General features: G+C 43.8%; 2 protein-coding genes across 4 annotated transcripts in view; one reads left to right on the top strand and one right to left on the bottom strand.

Moving 5' to 3' along the window:
- The first annotated feature begins 407 nt into the window (after positions 1-407).
- Positions 408-16,843, top strand: vps54 (VPS54 subunit of GARP complex). 2 transcript variants are annotated; one of them, XM_031876645.1, is made up of 24 exons: positions 408-745; positions 3,251-3,416; positions 3,726-3,967; positions 5,709-5,793; positions 6,396-6,430; positions 6,761-6,892; positions 6,994-7,379; positions 7,684-7,810; positions 8,300-8,329; positions 8,979-9,086; positions 9,189-9,244; positions 9,674-9,770; positions 9,946-10,277; positions 10,619-10,748; positions 10,965-11,146; positions 11,304-11,416; positions 12,066-12,129; positions 12,242-12,347; positions 12,724-12,811; positions 12,893-13,014; positions 13,148-13,228; positions 14,293-14,400; positions 14,505-14,599; positions 14,764-16,843. In XM_031876645.1, exons 2-24 carry the CDS (start codon positions 3,281-3,283, stop codon positions 14,867-14,869), a joined length of 2,961 nt encoding a protein of 986 aa, XP_031732505.1. In that variant the 5' UTR covers positions 408-745; positions 3,251-3,280; the 3' UTR covers positions 14,870-16,843. The 2 variants fall into 2 exon arrangements, with proteins under 2 accessions (XP_031732505.1, XP_031732506.1); XM_031876646.1 differs by lacking the exon at positions 8,300-8,329.
- An 847-nt stretch (positions 16,844-17,690) lies between these two features.
- LOC116399461 (UTP--glucose-1-phosphate uridylyltransferase-like) overlaps positions 17,691-21,261 on the bottom strand; it is a 10,396-nt gene continuing 6,825 nt past the window's right edge. For both annotated transcript variants that reach the window (XM_031876649.1, XM_031876647.1), the window contains exons 4-10: positions 20,463-20,648; positions 20,243-20,376; positions 19,699-19,996; positions 19,401-19,598; positions 18,840-19,082; positions 18,403-18,507; positions 17,691-18,064 (exon numbers count right to left, since the gene is read on the bottom strand). In XM_031876649.1, coding sequence (XP_031732509.1) covers positions 17,957-18,064; positions 18,403-18,507; positions 18,840-19,082; positions 19,401-19,598; positions 19,699-19,996; positions 20,243-20,376; positions 20,463-20,648 — 1,272 coding nt within the window. In that variant the 3' untranslated portion in view covers positions 17,691-17,956. The remainder of the gene's footprint in view (positions 18,065-18,402; positions 18,508-18,839; positions 19,083-19,400; positions 19,599-19,698; positions 19,997-20,242; positions 20,377-20,462; positions 20,649-21,261) is intronic.

The raw sequence follows: 21,261 nt of genomic DNA, 5'->3' as shown, positions 1-21,261 counted from the left end.
TAGGGCACATCCCAAGTCTGTTAATTGCATCCCCGTTTCCCTCACTTGTGCCTTTCCTTGTGTCTTAGTCCCTCCCACCAGGGATGCATGGATGCTGTGATCAGCTGATCCTATGTCAGCAGAAACAGACTCGCTTCACGTGACGATACAGAATAAAGGAGGTCTCATGTATCTTAAAACCTATTTCCTCGTTTCCTCTTTCCTTGCGTCTCTCCGTGCATCCCTGGTGGGAGGGACTAGGACGCAAGTGAGGGAAACGGGGATGCAATTAAGAGACTTGGGATGTACCCCCAGTTGTGTGTTTTCTCCTCCGCCATTGTTTCCTGTTGCTGGTGCCAAAATGCATTCTGGGATATTTGGCTGTCCCAAGTCCACATAAGTCTCCCCGGTAAAATGGGCGGAGCAAGTCAAATCCGGGCATTTGGACCGTGTGTGGCTCGTTCCGGACTTTTGAATTGGAGCTGTACTTTGGGCTGAGACTGATGATGTTTCACAAGTCCACGAGAACACAAGTACAGACAAGAAGAAGCATATTTAAAAAAGGCCCATTAATGTGAAAGAGATGTTTATTTCCTGGTTATTCAACGTGGGTCCTGAAAAGCCACTCCTACGACACATCTGCCTCACGCACGCGAATATCACCAGTTAATTCAACACCAGTTAATGTCGCACACACCGGTGTTCCTCCGGTGTTTCCTGTGATGGTGAAGAGGAGAAGAGCCGGCTGCTGTGCTTCACACGACAGGTATGTGAAGCGACTGATGCTCTGCAGGCACACGGAACTTCTCCCGGTTTGTCTCTTGTTTTCATTTCGCCTGTCAGAATGATAGCTGTCCGGCTAACCTGCTAGCATTAGCTAGTCTACGTGTAACCGCAGATTGGACTCGCTGACAACATTAGCTTTAGCATTAGCTAGTCTACGTGTAGCCGCTGATTGGACTCGCTGACAATATTAGCTTTAGCATTAGCTAGTCTACGTGTAACCGCCGATGGACTCGCTGACAACATTAGCGTTAGCTTTAGCATTAGCTAGTCTACGTGTAAGCGCTGATTGGACTCGCTGATTATAATTAGTCATGTACTGTACTTTAAGTACACATTTGAGGTACTTTTACTAAACTAGCCAACAATATATAGGTGTTAAAAACATCTAGAGCGTCAAAATGCAGCACACACACATGAATGCAGCAGTGCTATTAATCCAGAAACCTCATATATTATAGTAAAACACTGCCAGAGAACATTTTACTGCACAATTTGTACTTAAACTTGAAGTACTTTAAGTATATTTTTGATGCAGGACTTTTACTCAGTGTAGTGGAGTATTTTTTTGTTTTGTTTACAGTGTGGCATTAATACTTTTACTTAAGTACAGGATCGGAATACTTATTCCACCTCTGGAAAGCAGTGCAGTGATTTGACATTTCAAGCTAACTTTACTAAACCTATTTAAAGTGTGATATTTATCCCCTACTATTTTAATATTGGGATTGATGAGAAGTAACATTAAGATTTATGGGGTAAAACCACTTAAATTAATGTTAAACAGACTTTTATTCAACCCTACACTTTGCTTATCTCAGTTAGCCTTTACAATAATGATTAATAAGTTTGATTAATGAATACATTCTCGATTTATTAAATGTATTTCCGGTTAGTTAATCGAGGCATACATTCAGCAATTTAAGGAACCATTATTTATTCTATAATAAGAAGAGAGAAACTAAATTTTACACCAATTTTACACATAAAGGTATTAAGATTTGATACAGCCTGTGAAAATAGTTGTACTAATATCTTGTGTAAACCACAACAAGCTCTATCAAGTCTGAGAAAATGACCCCGAGTAGGTCATCGTGACGTCATCAGGTTGTTATTGTTTTTTAGATACGGCCATATTAGTCTTCAGATCAACAAAAGGGTTTTAATGAAAATACATTAAATGTAGGATTTTTTGGAGTGTTTGACAATTATTTCCTGCTTCGATTCTAACCTTCGTTTTTTAATCTGTCTTTTCTGAGTCCCTTAAACTTCATGGACGTGCAACACTGAATTGCTTGAATCATCAATTTAAACTCGTAGAGCTTTTGCTGAACTAAAAGTCACTTAACTGTAGGAACCTACAGAAATATTACTCTGGTATACTGATCGCAGCAGGATTATCTCTGTTGGGTTTTATGTAATCTACTCATCATTTTCTGATTTATTGTGTTTCCACTTTGTTGAAATCATTTTCTTTTGGTCAAACAAAATGAACAAGAGGAGGAAGTCTTGGCCTGAAACGCTGCTTGTTAATTCTGGAACTTCTCTGCTCAACACTAATCTTTTTATAATTAAGTATTTATGGAAACATTTTTCAGAAAAGCATCTTTTTACAAACAGTGGACCAATGGTGATGGAAACCCAGTAAATAATGTCTATCTATCAGAATACAGACCCAAATGGCAATTACTATTTTACAGCAAACAATAGGGCCTTTAATCTGTGAGGGTCCTACTCTTATTTTAATGTGCATCACCGAACCCTCTAAAGCAGCACGAAAACAAATCTGACTAGTATTTCTATTTTTACCTCACAGACGTCACGGTCGCTGGAAACAAGCAGCCAGGCTGGCTGTGAGAGTCTGAAGTTTTACACTTTGAAATGTTTATTCTGTCAATGAAAATGTGACGATGCGACAGTTTTTCATGCATTGGACAGAATGAGCTAAAAGCAGTGGTGGTAACAGTGAGGCTGCAGACCTTTCCTCTCATACTGTCATCAGTGTGACGGGATTAACAGCAGAGGCTCTTACACCTCCACAGTCTGAGAACAACACCTCTCTGCTTCACATCCTGTGTGCCGCTCGGTCATTTAGTCTTTCTCTGTGTCATCATTTCTTTGTAAAGGACCGATGAGATGAATGTAGCACTGAACAATCGAGAAGAGTCACAAATAGTGCTGGTATTGTACCTGAGTTTTAGGGTTGCGTTCATTTAATATGACTATTGTTTATCGGTGTATTGGCATCAAACGGACATATTTAGGGACCAGTTGGTGAAAACAGAGAGAGAATACTGGACTCACAGTCCTCAGGTGGACACAAACGTGACTCCAACAGTATTATACTAATCCTCTCTGTCTCTGAGGTTTGATTTACGGTTTCAGACAATTAGAATGTTATATTATTGGAAAATGCACATTATTTTCCTTTCATTTAGTCTTTTACTGTATCTAACGCCAGCTATTTTTTGTGTCCGTCTGTCTCCAGCTAGCCTCCTGGGAGGCGAGTCCCAATGCCATGGCCTCCAGCCACGGCTCCTCCCCAGTGCCCCGTGGAGGCCGAGATGGGATCTACCACAAGGAGCGGGACGCCCCGCCCGCTCGATGCCGGTCCGTCCGCTCCCTGCCCGACGTCTGCCCGAAGGAGCCCACCGGTGGGAACAGCTGCAGTCCTTAATGTTTTAACATTTGTGCACATCATTTAATGAGTTAATTTAGTTAGCTAATAGAATGAAAGTAGGGAAATGTTTGTTTTGTACCACAAACAGTCTAAAACCCAAAGATATTTAATAGAATTCAATAAAACAAAGAAAACGAGCAAATGTTTAAATTTGAGAAGATAGAACCAAGATATGTTTTTATTTTATTGATGACAGTTGGAGGTTAATCAGTTTCCGTCGACGGACTACTGGTACAGACATTACAACATGTTATAACATTTAGTAATCTCTGTTTTCCTGCAGGTGAGAGGCGGGGCCTGTGTGACGGCCCGTCCGTGGTGGCGGAGCACGACAGGTGGACGGTGTACAGCTCCAAGGTGAACCTCCCCGCCGCGCTCAACGACCCGCGGCTCGCCAAGCGGGAGTCCGACTTTTTCACCAAAACATGGGGGCTCGACTTCGCGGAGACCCAGGTGATGCCCTCCTTCTACCTCCCCAACATCACCAGGGAACACTTCGGACCTTACCTGCAGGAGATGGCTCAGGTAACACACCCACACTGAATTATTCAGAGGAAGGATTCACTCGGCATCACTGCTCAGACCTCAGCACACTCACTGATTGAAGCTTTCTGCTGGTGAAGGAGGGCGGAGCTTTGGACCTGATCATGTGACTTGTTTATCTGTGTATGTTCGGCCGATCGTCCGGGCCGCACTGACACTGATATTTACAGAGTGATGTTTTGACAGTATGTTAATGTCATACCAGCAACATTGCTACAGTAGGTCTATATCTGTAGAAAAAGCTCTGGGCTTGAAAGAAAGTTAGTCATTATTTTTGACCCAACACTTTTGTTTCAAAATAAAAGAATCCCGTTATCTGTTAATAAAAGGCTTTTATTTTGAAATATTTGCCGGTTCGTGTTGTGGAAAACTCACGGCTCCATAAATGAATAGAATACCTGCTTTTAATTGTGGAGTGTTATTATTATTTACAAATGAGCACACGTGTCTTAACTGATTTCTGTCTAAAATAAATATAAATAACGTAGTGAAATGAAACCTTCTGGCCGATGTCAAAATCAAACTGTAGAAAAGCCGGTCTGGCAGCAGCAGAAGCAGCGCGTGAGGTAACCGTCGCACACAGTGTGGCCCGGGCGTTACCTTGCCATGCCGTACCTTACGTTGTGGGTGTGTCATGAATCCTGTTAGAGCAGTTTCCGCTCCTACCGTTCTTTTTTTTGTTTTAGTCTCAATACAGCGACCTTTGGAGATGTGAGAGATTTAGATTTAGAGAGAACATGTTTTTATCTGTTTAAATTCAAAATACAACATCATCTGGATAGAAACACACTTACCAGTTTTAGTGTCCCTTCCTTTCATCCTGTGCCGTGTAATCTCAGAAATGAAAAGTATGAAACTGGTTTTACTAGTTTCTGGGTGTGAACCTTTTATATGTCCTCACGCTACAAGTCATTTATCTATTTTCATATTTACAATTACGGAGAAGCAATTGTTAGCAATGAAAATCATAAATCTCAGGCTCCCGCCATCAATGGACATAAAATACGTATAAAATAAAAATCACAAAAGTAAAAAAAGTTAAAGATATACGAAGGTCGTATTGTTGTCTCTTCTCCTTCGGTGTTCATGATCGCTGTGGTTGTTGTCGAGCTGCAGTGGTGCACCACAGACGGAGGAACTTATGGGAAACACTTGCATGCACACAGGAAAACACGAAGGAGGAGCCGCGAACATTGAAGGCATCTGTGTTTTGTCAACATGGTTAATAAGACATCTGCTCATACAACAGTGTGTTATAATGACTTGGCTTTATATCCATTCCCTTATAGCTGTGAAAGGAAATGGAGGTTTTTAAATTGGTTATAAAACTCCTCAGATGAGCAGAGTGTGGTTTCACTTTGAGGCTTTTAGACTTCGTTACCTGAACCGACTCCTTTCAGTTCCCGTCAGAGCCGTCTAGTTTTTAACAATGTCGCTGACATCGGCATCTGTTTGTCATCTCGTTTCCTCCTTCGGGTTTCAGAATGATGTGCGACAATAAATAAGACGAGAACAGCTGTCAAACATTCCTCTGATGCTGCTTTATTGTTCTCATCTAAAAACAGGAAGGTTGACCTTTGGAAGCTCTCGTGTTTTTGTGATGGAACACCACCCTCAGGCCAGACTTGACATTTCACACGAGGAGTTGTTGTAGATGTTCAGTTTTAACATAAAACTCCTGAATCATTTTTTTTTTTTTGTCTTTCTGTGTTTTTATTTTTAGAGGGAAAGAATCCACGAAAGCTGCAAGACGTTCTGTCCCAACAAAGACGACGTGGACGCTGCTTCCAGTGTCGCCACCAACCACGGTATGAATTATGAACCCTGCAGGAAGTGGAGACTGTTGTGAACATGAGATATACTTTCTATACTATAGATGAGTAATGGGACAGTTTGGTTCTGACTCTTTGCACTTTTCACAAACCAAAACAGTTTCAGTTTTCCTTTGGATCACTTCTGAGAATGTCTTTTCGTAGTTTAACCTTTCAGTAATTCCTCCAAATCGTTCTGATAATTGTGTTCTATACGCTGCACATTTTCATTTTTCATCTATTTGTTTTACCGGTGTATTTTATTACTGTTTCTTCAGTTGTTTTTGTTTTGTGTAAAGTACTTTGACGTTGGTTGAGTTGTGCTATACTAAAAGCCTTTTGTAATTTAAGTTATTACAGTACTTTTGTACATTTGTATTTATGTTGATTGTAACAAACGCATGCTTTATAATAGCAGGAAATCCTTCACAAGCTTCAAAAACAGGTGTCATCTTCATGTTTCCGGTGATTTTCATCCACAATCAAAATGTTGTTCCACAGAAACAAAATACTTTAGTATCAAACAACTCGTTCAGAATGTAAAATAAGCTGAAACACATCTGACTTATCGAATCACAAACGACGTTTCTTGTTTTTAGACAAATCCAGAGCTGAGCTGGAACAAGTCCCGAAGGTAACGTTTTTATTTTCCATTGGTGTGCTAGAACAATGTAATGTATTTATTTTATTTTTTTTAAGTCTAATATATTAACTTAATCTTGTGAATGAACTTAGTCCTCAGGGTGTTTTAGTTTTATAACTACGCTGTCTCCACTGTTGACTTTACTCACTCAAATATAACAAATAAACACACGGATATAAATGGAATGTATTGTTTATTAAAATAATGTTATCTGATAACAGATCGGCCTGTTTTCACCGACATCCGATCCAGATGTTTGAGTCATTATTGGACCGACATGTCTGGATGTCTCACAATGTTTGTCTGTGTTTGAATTTGCAGATCTTCATGAAGCCTGAATTTGCCCTGGAGGACCCCGCCACCTTCAACAGCGTGCTGCCCTGGTCGCACTTCAACAGTGCCGGAGGGAAGAGCAGCAGAGACGTGGCCTCCTCCAAACTGCTGCAGGAGAAGGTGAACTCGCTCATCCGCTCTGCAGAAAATACGCACCTCACGCCACTCTGGCTTTTCTCACAAGTGTAACTTCAACTTGAGCTCCGTGCCTCTTTCTCCAGCTGAGTCACTACCTGGACGTGGTGGAGGTGAGCATCGCCCGGCAGATCTCGCTGCGCTCCGATGCGTTTTTCCACGCCATGTCCTCGCAGCACGAGCTGCAGGACCGGCTGCAGGAGACGCAGCGGGCCGTGGCCGTCCTGCGGGGCCGGACCGCCGCCATCGATCGGATCATGTGCCAGGGGCCTCTGCAGGCCCTCCGCACCGCCCTGACCCGCAACAACTGCGTGAAGCTGCACAACAAGCTGAAGCTGATGGCGGCGGTGCATCAGACGCAGCCCACCGTGCAGCTGCTGCTCTCCACCTCCGAGTTCGTCGGAGCGCTGGAGCTCATCTCCACCACCAAGGAGGTGCTGCAGCAGGAGCTGCAGGGAATCCACAGCTTCAGGTGAGGAGAGAGGGGGGACAAAGGGAATTCTCATCTGGCTTTACTTTCACTAATTAGTTAGACTGTGCAATCTGTTTATTCACAAACAGACAATGTTCTGGGTTTTTTGCCTTTTTTGGTTCAATAGTTGATAACAGTTTAGCAAAGATGAAAACATGAGGCTCAATCTTCACAGCAGAAGATGAATAGTTTTAATGTGAAAAGACAGGAAGTCAGGAACCACACAAACTTTAGCTGTGATGCTACTGACCGTCTGTCTCTCTGTCTGTCTGACCTTCTGTCTGTCTGTGTGTCTGCCCCTCAGACATCTGGGCTCCCAGCTGTGCGAGCTGGAGAAGCTGATCGATAAGATGATGGTGGAGGATTTCAGCATGTACGCCCGCAGCGACCTGAACCGCGTCCTGAAGGACGAGCCGCTGGTCCTCGAGAAGGTCTGAACAAAGTCCTCCATCACCTCCAGAGCATTCATTCATTCATTCCCGTGTTTGTCACCTTTTTATATGTGAAACCCTCTTCACACACAGTGTTCAGCCCCAGTTGGGAATAATAGATATGTAGGTTGTCCTTCATGTAATAATACATTTAAAGATAAAACAGGTAAAATAAATAATAAAGCGAGGAGAGTCCTTTGTGAAACATCCAATAATATCCGGGGGGATTTGTAGATGGAAGGTGGAAGTTTACATCCAAAAACAGCTTTAATGCAAACGTTCTGTTCTGACGAGGTCGCTCTGTGCGGAGTGCGTTTTTAAGCAACAATTGGCTTTTGAGTTTGTGATGAACTAAATTTAGCTTTCAAGGTTCGTTTGAATCTCAGGTTTTCGTGCACAGACTTCTGTCCCTTCATTCACTCACAGAGACACTTCACAGTTAGATGAAGTGAACTGTTGCGTATTTAACGGATGATCTGCTCGTCACAGGTCCACAACACAAACGCTGCCTCACAGAAGGTGGGACACACACACACACACACACACACGCACACACATGGAAATCACGCCTGCTGCTGAAATCCGGCTCAGTTGTCTCAATGTGGATCAGTGATCAATCACATCGTGAGTTGTTTGTTTTAATGTGCTTGGCGTGCCAGATGGGTGGAGTTAACTGCTTCAGATGATTCGGATGATGTCATGTAGGCAATCAAAGCTCATTGAAACCACTAAAAGGTTTCTGATTGTGTTTTAAACGGAAGTAGAACATTTGTACACACGTTTTAAATCCCTCTGGTCTCCAAGCAGGTTAAAGAAACACCATGAATACTTTTTGTTTTGATTTTATTCATACTGAAGAATAATCTTTGGGCTTGGCGGTGTATTTGTTGCAATTTAACATAAATTCAATCACATTTATTCTCATTCGAATCGTATAGAGATCAATAAAGTGAGGATTTTGATATTGTGGTACAATATCAAAATCTTGTATTTGTTTGATCTGTGGTTAGAAATCCTAATTTACATCAACTTGAATCACATTTCTTGCCGAATGAAGCGCTGCCGTCTGTCTATTTTGACCTGCTGACATTTAGAATCTGCGCTTTTACTGTCGAGGACTCGGTTTATGTTTTAACACTTAGTGTGTGTGTGTGTGTGTGTGTTTCAGGAGCGTCTGGAGTCTCTGGTGTTCGGCCTGCTGCGGCAGAGGAAGCTGGACTTTCTGGATATTTACAGCGATGAGACGATCATGGCCGCTAAGGCCATCGTCTCTCAGGTAAAACCCCCCGACTCCCGACTGTGTGGAGCACGTTATGAACTACAGATCCATCATTTAGTTATTATGGGAGTGTTAATCTGACATGTTTGTGTGTTTCAGTGTGTGGTAGAAAATGTTTTGAACATAGAAGATATTGACACTGAAGTCGTCACAAAGTGAGTAGAGCTGTGGATGTAACGGAGTATTTCTATTGTGTGGTTTTACTTTTACTTAAGTAACAGATCAGAGTACTTTGTCTTCCACTGCTATGAACGTTCTCTAAAATGTACTACATCAATGTACTATCTCCATCTCTCTCTGTCTCTCTTAGTGAGTTATCGTTATAACAGGAAATGTGTGATGGGTTCAGTTATGAGTCATTTTAAACTTTGAAAGGAAGCATGTCTGCTAACGCTTATCAATAATAAGCAGATAATCCTCACAGAAGTTGTCACGTACGAATTTGCATATGTGCTGACTCTCGTGCGTGTGGGGGCTTACTTTGAAGAATGCAATCACTCCATACGAACAACTCAAAGTGCTAAAAGAAGTGAACAGGATGTTAACCTTATGTAATGTGTGTGTGTGTGTGTGTGTGTGTGAAGGCTATTTGACCAGATGCGTCTGATGACGTTCCCTCAGTGGTTCGAGCTGCTGAGAAACATCTTTGAGAGTTTCCTTCTCTTCCTGCAGAGGATCAAGGTGGGTGAATCCATTTTATGTAACAAAATAATCTCGGCTCGCAAGTCTCCTCAGAAGTCTTCTGGAGCTTTCTACCGTCTCTATACTGATGCACGGGTGTCATCAGGTGCTCGTGCTCCTACAGAGACGATCAAACATGACTGAATGCATCTTTCGTTTCCCTGCTGTCTGTCAGGCCACGCTGAGCGTGATCAAGAACGTGGTTCTGGAGGTTCTGGCCTCGAACCAGAGGAACCGGCTCCTGGAGGAGGCGGCCGGATCAGGGGCTTTGGTTCAGGAGGCCCCCCGCGTCCCGTCGCTCCTACAGGGGGAAGCCGAGCTGGCCTACCTCACCCACGAGGGTCTGTTCATCAGCGACGCTCTGAACGAGGCTCGGCAGCAGCAGCAGCAGCAGCAGCTGGTTCAGGATCAGAGCTCTGCCGTGGGCTCCAGGATCCAGCAGAGTCGGGCGGAGGCAGCCGGCAGCGACTCAGCAGAGACCTCCATCATCAGGGAGCAGAGCTTCATGTATGTCACCGGAGAGTTCTCTCTTCCGTTTCAATGTTTAGATATTTGTGTCCATCTTTGTTCTATTTTTTTGCGTAATGAAATACAAACTTAAAGTAAGGCATGGCGGCTTTCTTTATATTCAAAGAGCTTAACATAAGCAATAAAAGGCATTTAAATGATATTTATAAACAACAAGCAATAAAAAAACTAGAATAAAATCAGACAAAATAAGAATGGTATAGAACTGAAATACAGCTAAACTGCAGTAATATGTTGTATGTGATTCTTTAGATAAAAACAAGATGATGTGAAGCACGTTAACTGTTAACTGTTGTCTGTGATTGTGCGTTTGTCTGCAGGTCCGGTGAGAACATGATGCCCTCTGATCTGGAGCTGAACCGTGTGATCAACAACCTCCAGGAGCTGCTGCACACCGCCTCCGACGTCAGCCACGACCGCTGCGTCAAAGTCCTCACAGCCAGAGCCAAGGTACAGTGACATCACGATGACGTCATCATCAAAACCAAAGCCCCTCGTGGAACATTACCACACATCTGTGAAGGAAAAACTAACATTTTATTTAAAGGCTGTGTGAAATCTTTGACGAGTTGAAAAGGTTCGACGCTCATTAAAACCTAAATGTTTTAATGAGTAAGCGTGTGGAGGTTTGATGGGACCTCACCGATCGTCTCCGTCTCCCAACAGGACGGCTCTCTGGCACGTCTGAGCTCGGCCGAGTTTGTGTGCCTCTCTCAGGCCGTGGAGGGTTTCGTCCGGGACACGGAGGAGCTGTGCAGCAGGCGCAGCGTCTCCCTGAGGGGGGCGCTGCAGAGCCAGGCCAACCGCTTCGTCCACCGCTTCCACGACGAGCGCAAGACCAAACTCAGGTTACCCTGCACATCAGAAATGTAGTGATATGCTGATGTCGCGTAGGAAAGAAGAGGCTGAGGAGCAGCAGTTAAACCCTTCATGACATTTCTGTGCTGGTTTCATAACGTTCAGTTTGACTTCCAGTTGTTGACTTTGATGTTTGTTGTTTTTCAGCCTCCTCTTGGATAACGAGCGCTGGAAGCAGGCCGAGGTTCCCGCTGAGTTCCAGGATCTGGTGAACTCCATCGCGGATGGAAGAATAACACTACCGGAGCGCAAAATCCCAGGTACCCTGAACCCCCCAAACCTTTAGGGATATCGGCTCTTTACTCCTCTCTGCTTTTCCTTTAAGAAGTTTCAAACTGTCCGTCAACGACGGCAGAAAAACCTCCAAAAGCTGTGATGTGAGAAGTTACTGGAAAATGCTGACAGTCACTTTATTATGAAACATCGTCGCACTTATTCACCAACAAGGAGCTGCTTTTAACTTCACAAAGACATGCAGTTTTAGGCTTCAGAGTTTAGTTGTTAGTTTTATGGTTTCAGACACAAGTTTGAATCAAATCTAAAATGAATGTTTGCAAAGCTGTAAGCTTATACAGGAAAGAATTGCTTTAAATCACGACTTACATTGAGTGCATTCACACCATGAAGCAGCAAAAAATGGGAGTGTATCCCTTTAAATGAATAAAAGCATGTTCAGTGCACCAATAAGGAGACTGGTGTTCAACAAACAGACTCTGCGTTAACAGACTGAGGAGATGTTTGGACTGACGTGTTTCTAGAGTGCTCCATCAATACGTTATAGTAGAGCCGTATCAATAACCTGTCCCAGGAAGCATTTATGATTAAAAACAAAGACGTCGAGCAGAACTCTATTACTACAAGTGAGGATTTGCAGACTTCAGCTGTGACATGTTGTCGTTCTGTGTGCAGCTCCAGAGGACAGGAAGCCCGCCGAGTTTCTGCTCGTCAACGGGCAGAAATACGCCGTCGTCGGGTACGTGAAACCAATCGCACAGAAACGGTTGACGTTCACGACTATTATGCTGATGCAGTGAAAATATCCACAAAATAGAAATGTTGTGACGGTCGTCTTTCTGTCTCTTCAGGACGGTTCTGCTGCTGATCCGGATCTTTCTGGAATACTGTCAGTGTGTCAACGACATCCCGTCCATCGCCACCGACATGCTGACGCGTCTGTCGGACCTCCTCAAGGTCAGAACCGCCTCCAACACTCGGACCACGTCCCTGTGTGAACCCTAACGGTCCCTGCAGGACGTCCCGCTCACTGTTTAGTGATATATTTTATATTGATACTTATACTCTTGTACTTTTTTTTTAGATTTTGTATGCAGGAGTTTTACTTGTAACAGAGTATTTCTACACTGTGGTATTACTACTTTTACTTCAGTACTTCCTCCATCTCTGTCGATAACTGAATGTAACATACTTTAAGTGACACAGATCACAGCGCCCCCTTCAGGTCATTTATATGGCACTTTTTAAAGTAAACATAGAACGTTAATGGCACACCGTTGCCTCGGCATTGTGTTTTTAAAAGCACTTCTTCTTCTTCTTGTTTTTTCTGCAGCACTTCAACTCTCGGAGTTGCCAGCTGGTTCTGGGAGCCGGAGCTCTGCAGGTTGTCGGTCTGAAGACCATCACCACCAAAAACCTGGGTAGGACCGGCTGCACGCACCCGTCCCAGCTTCAGTCTACCTGAAGATGAAGACGCTAAAGGTTTTGTGTTGTGTTTGCAGCGTTGGCTTCCCGCTGCCTGCAGCTGGTGGTTCACTACATTCCCATCATCAGAGCTCACTTTGAGACCAAACTGCAGCCCAAACAGTTCAGCGTTCTCCGACACTTTGACCACATCACCAAGGTACTGCACGTAAACAGATGCTCACGTATGCATAAAAAAATGTAGAATTCCCAAAGATTTCCTTTTCCTACTTTGAGGTGTTTCTGAGGCGACGTCGTCATTCGTGTCTCTGAGGCCGTTTGTTGCTTTGCAGGACTACAACGACCACGTAGCGGAGATCTCTGCTAAGCTGGTGGCCATCATGGACAGTCTGTTTGAGAAGGTTCTATCGAAGGTGAGATCACGTTCTAAATGCTCGAACGTGTTGAGTTGGTGTAGAGCAGCATGTAGAGCGTATGCTGCACACTGTGTTTCAGTTTGATCACTGAGCAAACGGTGACGTGTTTGTAACTTAACATCCAGCTGAAAAAAGGCAGAATTATTTGAGCATAACGCTGGATGATGTAGTTTTTCTGAAGAATACTTTTATGTTTTATTAAGGATTTATTTCTACTAGGAGGAGAAAGTGAGCTCAAATGTAATGAGATATTATACGCAACATTACTCGTGTTTTTTCATACTTTGCCACATGTGGAGGGGGCTCCACAGGTTTATTGCCAAGTAACTTTTAACATGCATGGAATTTACTGTTGTTTATAATAATAATAAAACAAAAATCATGAATATTAAAACAAACATTTACAATAAGTAAAGTAAATCTGGTGTGTGTGTGTGTGTGTATATATATCTATCTATCTATCGGGTTAAACCTTCAGTTTTTGTTTACGTCACAGAATCTAAAAGAACAGCCGTCGGCCATCTTTGAGACCCTGTTGAAGTAAAGCTTGTGATAAAGTGTAATAAAAACATTTCCAGTGTCGATAAGTTAAATCACTATCAGGGATTGTTTCCATGTTATCAGCAGTGTTTCTTCTTCTCTCTTATCAGTTGTTTTTGATGATAAAGAAATATATCGATATAAAGAAATAAACGTGACTTTTAAGGTTGAAATAATGTCCCGTAATCAAGTATAGTTCAATTTCTGCGTTTCACAAAGTTACGGCGTTATTTTCAAAAATAGTTTTTGCTTTTAATATTTGTTCATTTTTCAAATATCGCACGGTATTCGCTTCAGTTGTAACACGCAGCATGAACCCGGAGGGTGATGCAGAGATTACTTATCGTATTACTTTTCTTAATGTTTATCTCACTAGTTAACGCTGAATTAAAACGTGTAGCCCATCCATCACTCACCACTCCATCGAGGGGAAACCCTGGCTCACTTTGAGTTGTTGGTTTGATTCCCAGCTGTGTTGCAGATGTTTAGTCATGTTGCTGCTGCTGTTGTTGTGTCCTCAGTACGAAGTAAAGGCTCCGATGCCGTCGGCCTGCTTCAGAAACGCCTGTAAACAGATGGCGAAGATGCACGAAGCCATTTCTGAACTTTTACCTGAAGAGCAGACGCAGGTGAGACTCGACACGACGCACTCGTCTGTTAAGATGAGTAAACGGTGTGACGTGTGAACGGAGACGCGCGGCGCTCTCACACAGATGTGTGTCTCTCTGTGCAGATGTTGTTTCTGAGGATTAATGCCAGTTTTAAGATGCACCTGAAGAGGCAGCTGGCTCGACTCGGAGTCGTTAATGACGGAGGACCTCAGAACGGGTAAACGAGTCTCATTTCATATAAAAGTTTAAACGCACGCTCACAAGAGTCGATTTATTTCATGAGCAAACAGCACCACCATCCAAAACTCACAGAAAAAGGACGAAATAGATGGGGATTAATAAAATCAATGCTTAGTTTTAACTGGCCGCTGTTGTTTGCAGGCTGGTTGTGGTGGACGTCGCGTTCTACACGGAGAACGTTCAGGCGCTGAAGAACCTCGACCGGCTCGACCTGAACATGGCTGAGATCTGGGAGCAGAAGAGGTGATGGAGGACGACGGGACGTCCAGGACCGACCAATGAGACCCGGAGACGTGAGGCCGGCCTCATGGGGGGCCGGCCGGCCGGCCCGAAGGGTCCAAAAATACAAAACTGGGAGGAGAAAAGCAGCTACAAGCCGGGGGGGCTTCCTGAACAGCTCCACCTTAAAAAGACTTCAAGTAACACACAGAGCCTCCTTTAAAACACGGCTGCCACCTCCTCTCACTGTGTGCAATCCAACAGAAATACTCAAACATTAGACGGTTTTAGTGCGAGTTAAGGGTGTAGATAATGTTAAAGAAGTGGCGGGTAATTTATTTTTCGGTCGTCTTGAAGACATTCTGTACTGTGGCGAACTTTGTCTCCAGATGTTGGAGCTGAAGGGATTTTTATCATCGCTGAAACAGATGTTTCTTTGACTCTTTGCTCAAACTTCACAGCCGAGGATTCTGGGTTCAGATGACGTGGATCGCTCCGGAGATAATTTAATTTTTTTTGTTCTTCCTGCTTCTGAACGAATCAACAGGGTTCCCTTCGCGGTGTTTCCAAACTTTTTTCCGAACCTCGTTCATCAGCTGGTTTTGGTTTCTCTTCGTTGTGGTTCAAAGGATTCTTAAACTTTTATACTCGAGACGGTTTGAGGCCTGAAGGAAAACAAAATAAATGTGTGATTGAAGAGTTCATTTCCTGAAAACCTTAAACAAACATCCAGACTGTGAACGCATCACAACTCTCAGCAGCATCCTGTCGTTACCAAAGTAATACACTTTCTAATTTGGGGAATAAACTCTTTGATTACACATTAGTTTCCTTCAAACTGTCAAATTATGCATTCAGTTTCCTTCAGCCGTGAGGATCCAGAGGCGCGTTTCTTCTTCGTGGAGTTGATCGATGAGTCTGACTGCAGAACATGAAGCATGAAAATCAGCTGTTGACTCAGACTGCTGTCCTCCCTCCTGCTGTAGTTTTATTAAACCTGCATGAAGAACGTGAGCTTTTTGTTTCCTCTGAAACTGAAACGACTCAAAAACGGAACAGAAAATCTGTTTGTTTGACTTTTCAACGAAGAAAACCAAAAATAATTGAAATGTGCACAAAACGACTTTTGCCTGCTCGTTAGTGAGGACTCCTTCCTGTTGATCCAAAATGCATTCAAGCAGGAAAACTACAGTCGGAGGTAATCATGTGACCCGGAGCGTTAGTGTTCGGGCCGTTATCAGTGAATCTCGTCTCAAGACGTTCACCAACACACGCTTGTATTCAGGTGTTCTGAGTCACGGTCGCCCGGCTCAAGCCGGCACTGTGCTGGTGTGGTTTTGGAGCGCTCCCTCCGATCCTGTTCTCAGGACATGGTGGGCAAAGATAGACCTTTATGCGTCACTGAAGTGCACCTGAGTCCGATTACAGGACCACACCTACAGCACTTACCCGGTTGGGTTTTCTTCAAACGTTAGATTTTCTGTTCCTGAGTGAAGTTCAGTCCCTCTGAGCTCAAACACACATCTGTCCAGCTGCAGTCGCATCGCCTCGAGTCTCTGAAACCTACATCGACACTACAGACTCACTGCTTCAATCAGCTACAGTACTTTAATACAGCAGGTTTATTACTGAGACAATGTTATTTTTCCAACCTGAAATAATGTGACGCAAAAACCTCGGCTGTTTATGAACAAATCATCTTTATGTATACAGTATATATATATGTGTGTATACGTCAGATTCAGAGAGTGATGTGACTGCAGCTGTCAATGCTTTTTGATCTCAAGAAACTAACTCATCGCTGTCTGCTTCAGAAGTGCCTACTTTTGATCGACTGTCAGAGACGACACATCTGAGCTCTCCACTACAGTGTGCCTAGTGTGTGTGTGTGTGTGTGTGTGTGTGTGTGTGTGTGTGTGTGGGGCGCGTTGGGCTGCATGTATGAGAATCCAAAATGTATTGATTCCTTCAAACCTGATGTGAATAAAACGGGATGACGGAGCGACTTGTCCTTCAGTCTGTTTTACTTTACTGTTTTTCATTTTACTTTTCAGGCTCGTGTGACATCGTACTGATACAAAGGTTGTTTTTGTTCATTTAATTTAATAATTGTCCGTCACATCGGCACACAGCACCGTCCAAATCTTTGTAATCACCGGTTATATCGATGTTTTTCTTCTTTTCAATTACTTTATCAGAGATTAAAATACACTATAATTAGGCACCACATGTTTATTTACATTTGGAATAGTTTTGGTCCCAATAGAAGAGCTAAAGGATTTAAACTTCTGTTTAGTCGATGTCCACACAGTGTTGCATGAGAGGAGAATCCTGTTGGAACTTGGTTTTGTTTTCCAGTCCAGAAAAGTGACCCTTAAAGGTGCAACTGGGCTCTAAATATTGAGTCTTTTTTTTTTTCCCATGAGCCTCTGCTGTCAGGCTGTGGAGGTTTATACTGTGATGTGTTCAGCTGGTATTCCCAAAGTGCTGACTCTACACTAACCTTCTATTTCTACTGTGAACTCTGAAGAAGAGCTTCACTAAAGCAACACGTCGCCTGTTAATTCCAGTTTGTTAAAAGCTGCTTTATTGTGAAACAGGAAGCTGTTCATATTTAAATCTGAACACATTTTGATACTAAAAAGCTTCCAGTTTATTTCATCAATGATGGATTTCTTCTGTTATTGAGCTGTTGCTCAGAGGGTCTTTGTCTCTTTTAAATGTCAGTCTTGTTTTGTTCTCCATGTAAATGCATTTTAATGTGAAGGCCTTTATTACAAAGCCAACAACTTTATTTTCAGGAATTGTATAAATGTGTGTCTATGTATGTCATTCAGCATGAAAAAGCATCATTTCTAGAGACTTTTATTTTGGAAACCAAACATGTTCAACCATCTAGAAGGATAAATGAAACTGAGCAGTTAAAAATCCCAAAACTTCTAATTTGAAGTCGGGCATCAGACGAGCGCAGCAGGCTCAGGCTCAGGCTCATCAGCGACGGGTTTCCTCAAGTCCTCGTGCATCACGAACACGAGGAGGTGGTCGATAAAAGAAGCCGAGTTCATCAGAGAAAAGAATCTCAAGTGTCTTCAAGGTGCGAGTGGCTTGTTCTGTCTCAGTGGTCGAGGATCCGCAGGTTTCCAGAGACGATCTTGTTCTCCAGCATCGCTCCGGCCGGAATGTCGATCCGGTCTCCGTGGTTGGCGATGATGATGACGGTTCCCTGTTTGGATTACCAAGACAGTGATGTCATTCAGTGGAAGAAGTGTTCAAATCCTTTACTTTAGTAAAAGTACTAATATACAGTGTATGTTCCACTTAAAGTACATTTATGTGGCATCTTAAGTTCCTTTGGAGGTTCAGATTATTAACACAATATATAATCGACGATAAATTATGACGTATTATATATTAAGCTACCACATATTATACTATGACTTTTTAAATACCTTTTCAACATACTATGACTTTCTTACCAGACTACGCTTTTATCTATAAATAAAATGTTGAATTATTGTATTTTTCATACCAGTAACTAGCAGTGCAGCATTGACCGTTTACCTTCACAGAGACGTTTTTTCCGAAGGTGACGTCTCCCGACACGGTGAGGTGGTCGAGCTCCAACATGTCCGGGATGCTCTCAAACCTGGACAGAAACTCCTGAACCTGCACAACCAACAGCAACGTTACAGTTCAGCTCACTCCGAAAGTCTGGAACTAGTTCCTCTTATTTATTTATGATCCACCCCTCTGCAGCAGCATTGAGGAAACCCTTTAACTATGATGATGTAATAAACGTTAAAGTAGACGTTACATGACTTTACTTTCCTGAAATGAGGAAATGAATATATTATCACGTAAAAACAAAGCCTGTGACATTAAGATAACAAGATGTCCATCTCAAGAAACTTAACATTCAATATCTTTTTAAAGAAACTTCTGACACCAGAAGTTGTGTTTAAACGCCTCCCTGCTCGTGTCGTCCCGTCGTTGCTGACCTTGGTGAAGGAGCTGCCCAGCTTGACGTGCGGCGTGGTGGGGAACTCTCTCTTCTTGCTCATGGTGAGCGAGCCGGCGTCCATGCTGTACAGGTTGGACATCACCAGCAGCAGGTCGGACGACGTCTTCACGGGCAGGAAGCGGCTGCGGGGGACGTTCACACCCATGGCGTTGTTGAAGCTCTTGATGGCGGCGCCCACGGCCGTCTCCAGCTGGATGACGTTCAAACCGCCGTCCAACGTCTGGAGAGACATTCGAGGGTTTGGGTTAGAGTAGGAAACGACAGCATCAACTCAGTCAGTCTTATTGTTAGCACAGAGACGGTTGGGTTGTATGAGGTACTTATACATATTCAGTGTATTAGTTACAGTAGATGGCGGTCCCTCTAAACAACAAACATCAGTTTAAGTCTGCTCTATATTTAGATATTTTCACCACTGTACCTTGTTGTCAGACCTTTGTAGACGTTATCTATGCTCTCTTCAAAGAAACTCCATTGACATAAACAGTTATTTTACCGCTCAGAACACAGGTGTTGCTCTTTCACAAGTGTGCGTCACCTTGGGGTTGACGATGATCTCCAGGTCCATGGCGTTCTTCTCCTGCAGCCTCTTGATGGCGGGCAGCGAGATCCACAGGTTGTTGGTGTTGAAGATCTTGAACTTGGTGACGGACTTGAACTCGTCGACGTGGGCCTTCGGCACCTGCGCGATCTCCAGCAGCCTCAGGTGATCCTCGTACTGGATCAGCGTACCGCCCTGCAGAGGGGAGGAAACAGGAAGCGCTGAGAGGCGGAGCAGAGCAGAGCAGAGCCTCGCCTCGCCGAGGTCACCGCACGAATAAAAGCCCCGCGCTGACCTTAACGTCCGCCCTGGTCTTGTCGGTGACCTCCATGATGAACTCGCAGCGCCGGTCGGCCGGCTGGCTCATCAGGTGGTGGAGGATGAAGAGGTCGACGGTGGCGCCCAGGTTGTCGATGTTGGACACGAAGATGTACTCCTTCCCCTCGGCGAGGAGTTTGTCGAGCAGCCCGCAGTTGGAGAAGCTGGCGTAGACGTCTCCGTGACCCGGCGGGTACCAGGCCTCCCCGTTCTCACCGTTCATCCCCATGTGTTTGGCGATTGGCAGCAGCGACTCCTTGTTGATCCTCGGATACCTGCGAGGAGAACATGTGATCGCTGGTGTCGCACTTCAGGGACAGTTTGTTTTATGCTGCAACTAAACTGGACAAAACAGAAATGTACATTGGTCGGTTTTCAAAGGAAATGTTGAACATAAGAAACTAGAGATGGCCAACAATAATAACATTAAAACTAATAATCATGATAATTGGCTTTATGTAGCACTTTCAAGCTTTAGCACAAGTGCTTTCCCCGTGTGTGTGTGTGTGTGTGCGCTGCACCTGCTCTGGTTGAAGGTGTGGATGTTGACGCGGTGGTGTTTGTATTTCTGCAGGATCTTCTTTGTGTCCTCGTCAGTGTTGAAGGAGTTCATGAGAACGAGCGGCACGTCGGCGTTAAACGTTTTGTTCAGATGCTGGAAACGACGACGACAGAGAGAAAAAGAGAGTTCAGTTCCGCGTTGGTCTGAAGATTGAAGACGGGCGTGTTGTGAGACTCTACCTCGATCTGCTGGACGGTCAGGTCCAGGAAGGTGTTCTCGTTGCGGACGCTGATCAGACTCTTGGGGCCCTTGCAGCCCATACTGGTTCCCAGACCGCCGTTCAGTTTGACCACAGCGAGCTTGTTGAGGCTGGCGGTGATGTTGTCGGGAAGACCCTCCGTCTTGATCTTCTCGTAGGGACGGATCTGAGCAGAGACACGGACACGTTTAAAGGGACAACACGGCATAAACCTGGGCCTTAAAGACTCAATGTGACGCTGTTAGGGCCGGGCAATTTATATCTTTATTATACTTCTTTATTTATATATCATATCGATATCGTGATACACATCAAATGACACGCATGGGGAAATTAATTTACAGACTAAAATACTAGAAAAGTCAGAGAGGCTTTAACAAAAACCTCAGAACATTTAAATGTCTTGACAAAAAGTTGATGACCCTAAAATGCTACGCTAGGCTAAACAGGCCCTGGATCTCTTCACTGGGTGCACAGAGACGACAGTGACTCTCCTTCAATGTGGGACTGTTACCGTTTAAATGATTCAACCGCTACAGGACGAGCTTCATGCTTCAGAAACCAGCTCTGATGACGGAGGAGGAAATAAAACAAATAAATCAGGAAACAAAGTTTGACTTATTCCCGTCCAGAGCTGCAGTTCTGACCTTTAAAAGCTCACCAGAGTCACATGACAGCCGCCTGACACACAGAAAGGACAAGCATTTATGGACACTGTGTATGTATGTGTGTGTGTGTGTGTGTGTGTGTGTGTGTGTGTGTGTGTGTGTGTGTGTGTG

This window comes from Anarrhichthys ocellatus, unplaced genomic scaffold (genome assembly GCF_004355925.1).
Source record: "Anarrhichthys ocellatus isolate YVR2014 unplaced genomic scaffold, GSC_Weel_1.0 scaffold112, whole genome shotgun sequence".
Taxonomy (NCBI): domain Eukaryota; kingdom Metazoa; phylum Chordata; class Actinopteri; order Perciformes; family Anarhichadidae; genus Anarrhichthys; species Anarrhichthys ocellatus.
Note: the sequence above shows the minus strand (reverse complement) of the source record. Positions and strands in the feature narration are given on the sequence as shown.

What these genes read in the sequence shown, in the direction of transcription:
- vps54 (XM_031876645.1), top strand. Translation starts at nt 3,281, where the DNA reads ATGGCCTCCAGCCACGGCTCCTCCCCAGTGCCCCGTGGAGGCCGAGAT. An exon ending in CAAACGCTGCCTCACAGAAG is followed by an intron (nt 8,330 to 8,978) that starts GTGGGACACACA and finishes TGTGTGTTTCAG; the next exon opens with GAGCGTCTGGAGTCTCTGGT. An exon ending in CATCACCACCAAAAACCTGG is followed by an intron (nt 12,812 to 12,892) that starts GTAGGACCGGCT and finishes TTGTGTTTGCAG; the next exon opens with CGTTGGCTTCCCGCTGCCTG.